At 37.7% G+C, this 12,228-nt stretch overlaps 1 protein-coding gene across 1 annotated transcript in view; it reads left to right on the forward strand.

The window, feature by feature from the left end:
• The window catches only part of LOC115599222, a 146,495-nt gene that overhangs the window by 68,713 nt on the left and 65,554 nt on the right, over positions 1 to 12,228 (forward strand). Inside the window, exons 3-4 of the mRNA XM_030460703.1 lie at positions 8,403 to 8,546; positions 11,608 to 11,742. Coding sequence (XP_030316563.1) covers positions 8,403 to 8,546; positions 11,608 to 11,742 — 279 coding nt within the window. The remainder of the gene's footprint in view (positions 1 to 8,402; positions 8,547 to 11,607; positions 11,743 to 12,228) is intronic.

Here is a 12,228-nt window from a genome sequence, read left to right on the forward strand (position 1 = left end):
GGGACTTGATGGAGTGGTAGGACGGGGGGTAATGGTTTAAATTGGAATAGGGGAGATTTAGGTTGGGCATTAGAAGGAATTCTTTAGTGTGAGGGTGGAGAGACATTGGGACAGGTTGCCCAGGGTAGTTGTGGATGCCCCTTGTCTGGAAGTTTTCGAGGCCAGGTTGGGTGGTTTTTTGAGCAACATGGTCTAGTGGGAGGTGTCTCTGCCCATGCCAGGGGGTTTGGGAATAGATGGTCTTTAAGGCCCCTTCTGACACAAACCATTCTATGATTCTACCGAAGCAACTGAAATGCAGAGCCTGGGGTTGAAGTCCTGTTTGTAGGACTGGGAAGACAATACCTTAGTTTTACAAAAGTGCTTCTGTATTTTCTAGGGCTAAAACTGGTAAAACTATTCTGCTCCTCCTTTCATGGTAGGTAAGTAAAATAGCTTTTCATGCTTATATCTGCTCAGGCTAGAAGAGGAGTCTCTTGCACAGCCACTTGTACCCGGTATTAAAGTGATCCCAAGAAAACAGAATCTATTCCAAGTTCTCTTCCAATCTCAAAATTTAATTTTTAGGTGCAATTAAACAGACTGAGGAGAGCAAGCTGTAGGTTAATTGTTCCAGTATGTAACATTTTGTTGCTTTAATGGGATGAGAGCCCTCAGCTTTTGTGAAAAACAATCTGAAGCACACCCTTGCTTGGTCAACCAACAGTGCAGGAAGATACCCTTCTGTCAGCAGTCACAGGCTACGTTTTTCAAGATAGTCATGGTAGGAGTTACTTTATTTTGAAGTTAGTGATTTTTGATGAAGTGAAATTTAAATGTTTCTCAATACCTATGTGTCTAAACTGTTTTGACATTCATGACAATTGTGCAGATGCAACCAGTGCTACCCATGGTGCCAAATTGAAAGCACATGGACAGCATCAGAAACTTGATGGGTGCTTAAAGCAGCCAGTTCTTGTTTGGGATACAAGAACTGCAGCTCACTTTCTCTACCTCACAAGGTGGAGGAAATGGTAAAATAGATAAATAGATAAAACATGATCTGGCATCAGCTGAAGATGGGATAACCCAAGAGGGTAATTCATGTACAGGAGTAGGAGCAGATGTCTGTTACGACAGCTTGTCTGGCCATTTGGGTGCCAGTTCTGTAGCATGTGTCAGCAGCACAGGCTGGTCAGACAGTGTGTTTGTGAAATTTGGTGTTGCCTGACATCATAATTTGTTAGATGGTGAAGAATTGTTGTAGGCATTGAGAACTGGGAAAGTGAAAACTGTTTTTTTTTAATCACTGTAGCAAACCCAAATTGTATTTGATGTTAAAAGAAACTACAAGTTGTAATTTTTTTAAACAAGAAGTGCAATACAAAACTAGTTGCTTTTACTAGAAATAAAACAAACCTGCAATGGAGTTTCCATATGAAGCTATCTGGGACAAGGGGCTACTGCATGTTAAAACTTCTGCAGTAGTGTGTGCAATTGTTTTCTAAAGCATTTTGCCTCACATCTTTTTCTTCAACTAAATTAGTTTCTTTTACCCTTCCAATTTATCTCTCTTATCTTGGGTGGAGTACCATGCTGATACAGAATCACAGCATTGTCATGGTTGGAAAAGACCTCTAAGATCTCCATGTCCAACTGTCAACATCCCCCCCTCCCAATAAAATAAAATAAAAAAAATAAAAAAAATTATATATCTCTATCACATGGCCACTACCACATGTCCTGAAGTACCTCATCTATATGGTTTTAAAAAACTTCCAGGGATGGTGATTCCACCACCTCCCTGGGCAGCCTGTTCCAACACCTAACTACTCTCAGTAAAGAATTTCTTCCTCAGATCTTTTCTAAACCTCCCCTGGTTCAACTTCAGGCCATTACCTGTAGTCCTATCATTGTTTACTTGAGAGAAGAGCCCAACACCCACCTCCCTGCAACCTCCTTTCAGGTAGTTGTGGGGAGAATAAGGTCTCCTCTTAGCCACCTCTTCTCCAAACTAAACATTCCCAGTTCTCTTAATCTTCTCCAAACTAAACAGTCCCAGTTCCCTCAGCCTCTCTTCATAGGACTTGTTCTCCAGACCCTTCACCATTTTGGTTGCCCTTTTCTGAACTCACTCCAGTGGATCAAAGTCTTACCTGTGGTTAGGAGCCCAGAACTGAGCACAGTACTCAAGGTGAGGCCTCACCAGTGCCGAGTACAGGAGCACAATCACTTCCCTTCTCCTGGCCACAATGTTCCTGGTACAAGCCAAGATGCTGTTGGACTTCACTACAAGAATTCCAAGCTCAGGTTTCTTCATCTGGGAAATATTTCCATAAATTAATGTTGGGATGACTGCATTGGTACCAGGACTCCTGTGCTGCCTAGTATAGAGCAGAAATCCTTAAGAATTTATAGAATCATAGAATTAGCCGGGTTGGAAGGGACCTCAGAGATCATCGAGTCCAACCCTTGACCCACCGGAGCAGTTGCTAGACCATGGCACTGAGTGCCACATCCAGTCTTTTTTTAAATGTCTCCAGGGACGGAGAATCTACCACCTCTCCGGGCAGTCCATTCCATAGCCTAATCACCCTCTCCAGCCTTGATAGAGAGAGATGGGACTTCAGGGTTTTATTTTCATTTATATGATGGCCATTATCACTATGCCAAATCAATGTGTTGGTTGCAAATCAAAGGCCAAATTTACCAGTTCACTGTCTGAGAGATTAAAAGCTGTTATAAAAAGTAACTGAGTCTATTTCTGAGCTGATATGAGTTCGCCTTTATGAACAGTCAAACACATGAAATGAAGTAAGGGTTGTGTTGCATTATTTTTATATTGTACCACTTCTTTGTCCCTTTTCTGCCGTGTTGTGCAGGTTTTAATGATAGCACTCCACCCTGCAGTGTATATCCTTACTGTTTGGTGTCCTGAATTTAACATTTTTTTCTGTATTGTACTGTGTTAATCCTCAAAGACATAGCTAGTGGTTTACTAAAATACTAAAATGTAGGTTAGAGAAATGCACAGGTAAGCCTAATGAAAGATAATAAATCAGTTATGTGGTGGCACTGTAAGGGGAAATGGCAAAAAGTCAGAAACAACCTTAAGCATCTAAAAATCAGTTTAATTTGCTTTGAAACATTCAACACTCCAGAAGGATTTTTCAGATTCATGGAGTTAATGGCTTGTGTCTCTTCTGGAAATCTGCTTGAAGAAGTCATTAGCTTGGGGCAGCAGGCCCAAGAAAGGGCAGGAAAGCACAGAGAAGTGACTGATTGGGAAGGGAAAACAAAGCTCCATACAGACACATTTAAGAAGTATATCACAGAGGGGAAAGTGTTCATCCTGGAAAAGGCAGTTTCTATAAAACCCATTAAATTGATACTATCTTTGTATTAGTATTTGTCTTCTAAAGTTTGTAATTCCTTTTCTTCTGGAAGACTGCTGAGGTCCCAATAGTCCATCTTAGTGAATGCTCTCCATGTTTTGGGGATCAGAAGGATCCAGATTGGTCTGAATTTAATGAAACAATCCTTTCTCTTTCCCAACAACCTAGCTATGCACATCATTTTGCCTGCTGACTTGAGAGATTGAAGAGCATTTCTATGATCATTTTAGCCAGATAGTAGTGCAGTTCTTACCAGTGTGAAGGTTGCTAACTGCAAAGTTTGCTTTACCTCCTTTCCAGGACAAAATTATTGTCCATCTAAAAGCTCTGTCGATATGTAAGCAACAGTATAATGGGATATGAGGGAAAGTTCTCTTTGCAATGTTTTATATTTGGCATAGAAGGCATGCAGAAATCTATTTTGAGAGTAGAAGAGTCCTTTGTATTCTAAATACTTTTTTTCTTTCTTTTTTTTTTTTTTTTTTTTTTTTCCTGGAAGTATTTTGCATAGGGAACCAATCTGGCTTCCTCCCTCAGCCCCTGTAGGCAAAGACACCAGTGCCTGAAAGACCTTTGTACAGAGCTGCTTTTGAGATTGGAAGAGCCCCATCAGTGCAGCAAGAGAAAAATACAATATTTGGCCTCTGAAATAGGTCCACAAAATTGCTCTTTGCAGATCTAGGCTTTATATCTGAGAGAATTTTATCTAAACTGATTTAATATAAGGTAGGCAGAAGGGTTAAAGACTTTTAGTATTATTTTTCTTATTTTGGAAGTAACTATGTTGAACAATACAGTAACTACAAGAACAATTGGACCTATTGAAGGTTTCTGAAGTGAAAGCCACAAGTTATCAGATAAATTTAGAGTTGTGTAATTTTCTCATAACCCCTCACTTGGAAACATTTCTGCTTCCAGTATAGGATGAGGTCCGGCAGTGAGGTTAACCCTGACCTCTGAGTGTTCTATATGGATGTGTTAATTTCTGCCACATTCTTTCAGTTTAAATTTAGATTTGCTGGCATCTGTTATGCGTATTGCAATAAGATTCATGGGCAAAACATTGAAACAAATATGCCTTTTATCACAGATGTTTTTGCTGAATAAGATTTGTGAAGAATACTTGAAAGCTGGAAGACAGGATGCAGAAGCCTTTGGTCCAAAAGACACAGTAGTTGGATGCCTGGAATGTATTTAGTTCTCAATCAAAGGAAGAAACAAGTTGTTGTTTAGGTGATGGACCATAATCTTGTGCCCTGTTTTACTTCTGTGATTTATAATTGACAGTAAAGAAATTTCAGCTGTGTTACTGAACACAGAATCAATATGAATATGTACATGAAGCATTAGGCTTTCCGTTCTAAACCAAGTTTTGGTTGCTGTAGGATGTATCAACCTATAACTAATTTTATGTTTGGCTGACTGCTAAATATGTCAGTAAATATTAAACAGTTGGGTTACTTCTTCACCTACAATAACAATCTGAAGCATAATAGCTGCAATTATAACTGTTTAAGGAAGAGCATACCACTTAATTTTATATTTAACACAGAGGATGATACTTCTGTTTTATTATAGGGTTTTTTTGTCTAATCTGACTATATGACCAGAAAAAGACATATGGCAAAGGAGTTCACTTTCAAGGCCAATATGTCATTCCCTGCCTACTGTGTGACATGATCTTCATAGACACAGTTGCTCTACCTTGAAAGATTTGTTTGATGAGGGTTTCTCTGATCTTACTTTATACTACTGCTCATCTTTCTAGGATGGGATGGGAGGAAGTGTCCTCAGGTTTCATCAGGAGAGGTTTAGATTAGATATTAGGAAAATTTTCTCTATCAAAAGGGTTGGTAAACATTGCAAAAAGCTGCCCAGGGAAGTACTTGAGTCACTTTCCCTGGAGGTGTTTACAAGACTTGGTGCTTAAGGGCAGGTTTAGCATTGAACTTGGTAACGTTAGGTTATTGGTTGGACTCAGTGATCTTAAGGGTATTTTCCAACCTAAATGATTCTATAGTTTTATATTCTGAGGTAAGATACAGAATGTGTTCCTGTAACACACTTCTGTCTCTAAGCTTTCCAGGTTCCCCAAAAGATAACTGCATTCCTATGCATTGCTGAATGTCCCTAGTGCCAGCAAAGAAAGGAGACCTTGAAAGTCCTTCCTGTATCACTTGTTAGGGAAAAAGCACTGAATAAAGCAGACCATGATTCTTAGATAATTTAGAGTGAGATTTTTTTTCCTCCTGAAGGGCAAAATACAAAAGCCTCCAAAGATGACCTGACCCTACTGCCTCTACAGTTGCTATGGGTAGGATCCACTGATACTCAGCTCTTCTGAGCACTTTGGTAGTGTCCAGCCTAGTTACTAGGGCTGAACACTGGGGAGCTGTGTTCCTCCTGAATGGATTAGGCAGGATTTATTCACTGGGTAGAAGTCCTACTGTGCAGGCTGTGTATTTCTGAATGTAAGCAGCATCATGTTTTTGCTGTTCAGCAGGAATTTCAGGCAACCTTTGAAATACATAGCCAATCAGCATTTGTTCCAAACAGTGCTTTTGTGCCAAATTTCCAGTTAATGAATGGCATTTGTTAACTAGGCTTTATCTTCAAGGACAATGAAAACCCATCTTTTTCCTCATCCCCCTCAACAGTCAAAACAGAATCTTACTGAACTGAAAAAAGAGACGTAGAGGGAGAAAGCTCGGGGAGTTATAGTTTGGGGAAGCTCCTTAGGACTTGTATTTTTAAGAAATTACTGTGGTTAGAGTTCTTTTAGAGTATAACAGTTTCTAAAAATGAGGTGATTTTGCTCATGCAGATGTAGCGTAGAGCATTAGTGAATGCTTGAAATATTGTTCAAGTAGGTAAATATTTGTTAAGATGCTAAGTGTGCTTGCCAGTGTATTATTTTATTGTAACACAACCCCTTGTGTTTTGGTATGTGCACTTAGATTATCTTAGAAATATTTTAAAACCTCCATGAATTTTCATCTTTGTATTTTCTGTGGAAAATACTAAATCCAAGACACCTTTCCAGCCCCCAAAATACTCTTTCCTCTCATGGAACAGAAAATGGGCTGTATGCAATTGTGGAAATAGCTCCTGCTTTTTATTTATCTCAAAAATCTAAACTAATATAACCTGCAAAATTTGTCACTTGACAGGTACAATTTTTGTGTAAACCATGGAAATCAAACATTTTACTCAATTCACCTGTGAATTGTTGACCATCAGAATTGTTTACAGCTGTAAGAAGCACAATCTCAGAGCTTCTTTTCCTTAAATTCCTGTTCAGCTGTGTTGAGAAATAGAACCTTCAAATTAGATTTTGACATTGACTGTTGCTGGAATTCAGGTTGATTTGTGTGGTTTGTCCTTGCTGAGCTTTTGAGCATTCTTTAGTATTGAAAAGATGAGTATGTGAGGAAGCATAACTACCAAAAAATGAACAATATTTAATTTGTTTATAAATGAATATTGTAGCCATGTATCAACATGCACGTTTTCTGTGTAAGATCATCTCACTCAGAATAAATTCAACATGAGGAGTGGTTTTAGATGCTTGCTTTCAGTGGGACATCCTATATTTTACTTCAAAGTAGTTGGGAAGACAAGGAAGCAATCGAAGGATTTATTTAAATAATTTAATAGCCACAGAGTTAATGCAGCTTAGCACTGTTAACAGCATTTCAGAAAAAAATACTCTGACCTTTATGAAAAATAGGGAAATTCCAAATAAAGATTTGGAAAACTAAAGATACTTAATTTTCTGTGTTTCCAAACAATTCCTACAAATATACTCCTTCTGAAAGGAACATGTGTCTGTTGATAGTATGGGACCAGATATCTGGTGATCTGTATCCTTATTCTTAGTTACTGTGGGTGGAGATAAGCAATTCTGTTAGTATATATCCATGTAATACTGGAGTGAGTCTCCTGGATTCTATTTGTTAGGATTTTTTTCCTGTGATAATGAGGAAATTACAATTATACCCTCAGAAAGAAAGAAATCACCATAAAGATTTTTCAGGTAAGAATAATAGTATTCATCTTGCTCCCCTAGGTATTGTGTGTTGGTATATGGGGTTCTTAAGATTTTGGGAGGATGGATACAATGTAGTATTACAGTTTTATGCTCAGTCGGTTGGACTGCTCATTATTTGCTATGAAATGGTAATCTGCAAAAATAGGTATTATTTGTAAAAGTTAAGAAGGATTAAAAAATGGAAGAAGCTCCAGCACAGAGATCTGTCTGGGGAGCAGTAGCTGCCCATGGTGACAGTGTGATTATTTTTCTTGTGGATTATTTATAAGTGATTTAAATGAGGAAAACAAGGCATAATGTGGCAGTGTGCATGGGGACTGCTATGGAAAGGTGCTTAAGGGGAGTCACTGGAAAGGACTTGAAGGAAACTAAGGAAAAGTATTTCGGCAGTTGCACTACAGTGCATTAAAGTGTTCATCATACTGAGAAGCAGTTTAGATAAAAGAGGAAAATGTACTCATGAAAACAGAAAATGTTTGATACCATTAAACTATTTTGGCCATACAGGCAGATTCTCTAATGGATGGGTAGAAGAAAGCTGCAAGACATGACAAAGTCTGGAATTTTAGTCAGGAATAAAATACAGTACACATGGTGACGCTGAATGCCCTGATCCTTACTGACACTAAGGAATCAGTGGAGAGTTGCTAAAGTAGAAGCAGCTTACAGAGGATATGTTAAAATTATTTTGGTTTTTGAACTTGGTTTTGCTTAGTATGGACTGACAATGGTTCACCCAAGATGAAGTGTTAGAAAGCCATTAAGATATGCAAAGAATAGAGTGTGATAATTTAGGGTATGAGGAGCAGCCATGAAGATCAGTCATCAGGACTGGAGTGATGATTGAAGCTTTCTAAATGGAGGAAGTTACCCAAGGACAGGGAGAGAGCTGCTCAGCTTTTTTCTTGAGGGCAAGCAAAAAGAAAAAGTGAGTGTCACAATGTTTTAAGTCTTCATATATGTTTGATTTCTTTCAGACCCAGGCAGAAAAAAGATCTGAATGGTCAGACTCTATGTCATCTCTTATGAAGAAGCTGGAACAGTTGAACTTAGATATTGAAGAAGCTCTGAGTACTGGCTCTTCCCCCTCCAGTACTCCTACCAGAAGGCACAAGCAAATGGTAAGAATGTGTGTACTGCATGATGTTTTCTAATGTTAAGCTGTCAGATGCTCATCAAGCTGTGGTTTTCCTACCTTGCTGTGTTTCTGGATGTTTTGGGATGAAGTCAGTTTTCTCTCCGTATTGAAATGTCCTAAGATGCTTATACAGCTGATGGCCAAATAAACAGTAATAATGTCATGGAATGAAACTTGTAAGTTTTTTGTCAATATGGCTTAAAATAATTGAACAGTTTTTTAGAAAGGAATTTGAATACAGATTATTGTATTTGATAGTTTTTCAGGATAGAATGTTGTTAAAGTTCCAGCACTAGCCTGTTCCACTTGCTATATTTATTTAAAGGCATAACATCAAGAGTAACACTATGTATCTTTAATAAGAGCTGATTTTCTTTTTTTAAATCTGAATATTTGATTTAGAACTGCACTCCTCTAGTTAAAAATACTTCATGATGACAGGTATCATCAGCTGATGACATACAGTTTCCCAAGCTTTTATTTTGAGGGCAAATGGGGTTAAGGAAAAATGATACTATTTTAGTAAATTTGTAATAAGCAAGTTGTTATATAGAAGCAAGACTCTAGACAGTAAACAGTGTGAGAAATAGGAGTGTTTGTTCTCTGCTTTAGGCTATGATTAAAGTCAGTTCTTAGGATTTGAGTTGTTTGGATTTGCAGCTCTGAAATGTTAGTGCTATCTTGAAATTCCTGAAAGGTGAGCTCGTTTGAATTCTTTTGCCATTACTGCTTCATTTTGTGGATATAAATTTTTTCAGTAAATGTCTGTGTGGATCACTGTAAATGTTAATGTCCCTCAAGGTGGGAAATTTAGGATCTTGCATCTCAGGTTGTGCTTTGCACTCTGTGTTTTTTTTTAGCATTAGTGACAGAGTGGCCGTGACTGTCTCATTTCTTTCTTATTGTACATGTCAGCAAGTCAGAACCAGGTCTGTCCAATAGCATTTATTTCATCATTATATTGTCTATTAATGCACAGTGTTCTGTCTTGTAGGAGACTGCCCAAAGAGTTCTCTCAAAATACAGTGGCAGTATAGTTGGCTTTTCTGCTGGAAAGTGAAACCCAAGCCATCAGAGTTCAAGAACTTCCATTGTGAGGCAGTCTGTTATTTGCTAACTGGTGATCTAGACACCTGTGGTTTTATGGCTGTGTCTGTCCTTCTAAGACAAAAGCCATGGTTTGATTAGATTATTTTTTTTCCTTTATGACTTTAACATCATAGTATACTGGACTTTGAATCCATTGCTGGAGCATTCAGTGAAGGGCATGTAGTGTCTAGACAGCAGAAAACCAAATCCAAATGTTTTCAAATGCCCTTTGATACAAAAGAACAACAACATAAAAAGTCATTGCATAGAGAATGCCAGCACCAGCATCCCGTATGCTTGCAATGCTCTTACTGAAGCCTACTGGCAAGATAGCTTCTGAGTACAGAGGCTAGAATTTCAGTCACAGCCTTCTTTCTGGGACATATTCCCTCACCTGAAACCCATGGTAGTGAAAAAGTGTTGGTCATGTTTAACATGCTGATAAAACCTACCTCCAAGCCAGTCTCACTGGTCTTGGCACACTTGTTTCAGCAAGGCTTCTAACATCAATGCCCAAATCACCATTTTCCTCAATACAATCTTTGAGCAGTTACCATCCTCTTTATTAGGTCACATCTTCTTCCCACATAGAAGCATCAGAGCTTATTTTATTTTAATTCTTTACGGGAAGGAAATCATCATGTGAATCAGCCACATTTTTCTTGGACAATGAAGCCTCCAAGAGCCAATTTCAGTACAGGAGCTGGAGAGGTCGTTTAAGACAAAAGTTTTCCTGATGTGACCAGCAAGATAAAATAAAGAAGAGAGTAAGGGACAATGTTGTAGAACTGATGATGGAACATCCTTAGTTGTTTCCTGCAGAAGTATTTGTAGTCAAACCGTTTCTGAACAAGGAAATAATCTGCCCTAATAAATTAAAATTTTAATTTATTTTAAAATTTTAAAATAAATTTTAAAATAATTTGCCTCAGAAAAAGCTGACTTTAGTCTTCCCATATAGTCAAAGAAGCAAAACGCATCTTCCTAAATCTCTCCATTAATTTACTGTGAAGAAGCAGATCTTGAAAATCTGAGAATGACATTTTTAGCAGAAAATATGAACAAACTTTTTCTTACAAGTTGTATGAGTAATTAAGTTTCTATCAGTTCATCCTATTTGGTCCATGTTTCTTAATATAGCTTATAATTTGTTCCACACATATCAAATAGGTATGGAATTATTCCTGTCACTCACCATGAAACTTGAATAGGAAGAAGATAAATCTCAGACATAGGAGTTTACTGTCTAAATTTGGCTTCAACAAAATAGTGAACCATTTATGAGTTCTTTAGATGTTTTTATCCTAATTTACCTATATAAACTAGGAACTGATGCAAGGAATTATAGTTGAAAAGGATTTTGAGTGAAGTGCTCACAGATGCAAGGCCAGCTTGTAGGACTAAGTTGTTCAAAGGAGGTGAATGCTGTATGAGTGGCAGCATGTTTGGTGGAGCTGCTTCTCTGAAAATTGATCTCATAAGGGTGTGGGCAATTTTAAACAGATAACAGAGTATTTCTTTTGCATAGCAGATGCTGTTTCTCAGAAGTATATTCTATAATCACTGGATTAGACAGTTTTCCACTGAAGGGTTTTTTTGTCTCTTCAAACAAGTTACTCTTTGATAGATTATTATTCTTTAAATTATTTTGTTGTGATGATATATATCATTATTATTAGTCCATTGGACAAAAATTGTTCAAGAAGTCTAAATACTTGCTAGTTAATGAAAATGAACTGGGTGTTATGGGACTTACTGGGTAAAAGTAGAATCTCTGACTAAGCAAAATGTGAAAATTATGCAGTGTTTTTAAGAAAAAAGATTGTGGTCAGATGTTTACACAAGAGAAAAAAAAGCTTTTAAAAGTCAAAATTCCAATGTTTTTATCTTGCAGTTCACAGTGAAAGTATTTATGGCTTGCCTTTATTTACAGGTATTTAAAAATTCTCTTACAGTGCCCTGTTCAGGTGGAGACAGGTTTTTATGGGGATCATCAAGGAAAAAGATCTTGGAAAAATAGAAGAGCAGACTACCAGGATCTAGACTATTTACCTTACCCAGCGTCAAGTGGAGCACGACCTAAAACTGATGTAAGTAACTACAGCATATTTACAACATTCCCTGACACTGAGGTCCAACAATCTCAGAATTTACTATTTACCATTAAAATCATCCTTGCATTTCTTCTAAGTAATTTATTCTGCAAATATTGCACTACACGGAGGAGTTTGGTTTGGAGAAGAGAAACAGATAAAAGTTGAGTCAGTCTTCAGTGAGGCTCCAGGGCATTCGTCTAGTCTGAATTTAGACAACTCTAGTGAAGACTTCTACATCTGTCACTTGGACTGCCTTTATAGTCAATGGAAAGAAACAGGCTTTTATAAAGAATAATTAATCTCATCTGGAGGTTTGTGACAGATTCCAGGCATCAGATCAACAACTGCATCTTTTTGTTCATTTCTCATTTTAAAATTAGTCTCTTAGGATTTTTTATTTGCTTGTTGGTTAGATCAAATTCAGGGTGGCTTCCACCTTCTGTCTTCGTAAGGAAAAGTGTTCAGCTCTGGAGGTTCAGT

This window comes from Calypte anna, chromosome 1 (genome assembly GCF_003957555.1).
Source record: "Calypte anna isolate BGI_N300 chromosome 1, bCalAnn1_v1.p, whole genome shotgun sequence".
NCBI lineage: Eukaryota > Metazoa > Chordata > Aves > Apodiformes > Trochilidae > Calypte > Calypte anna.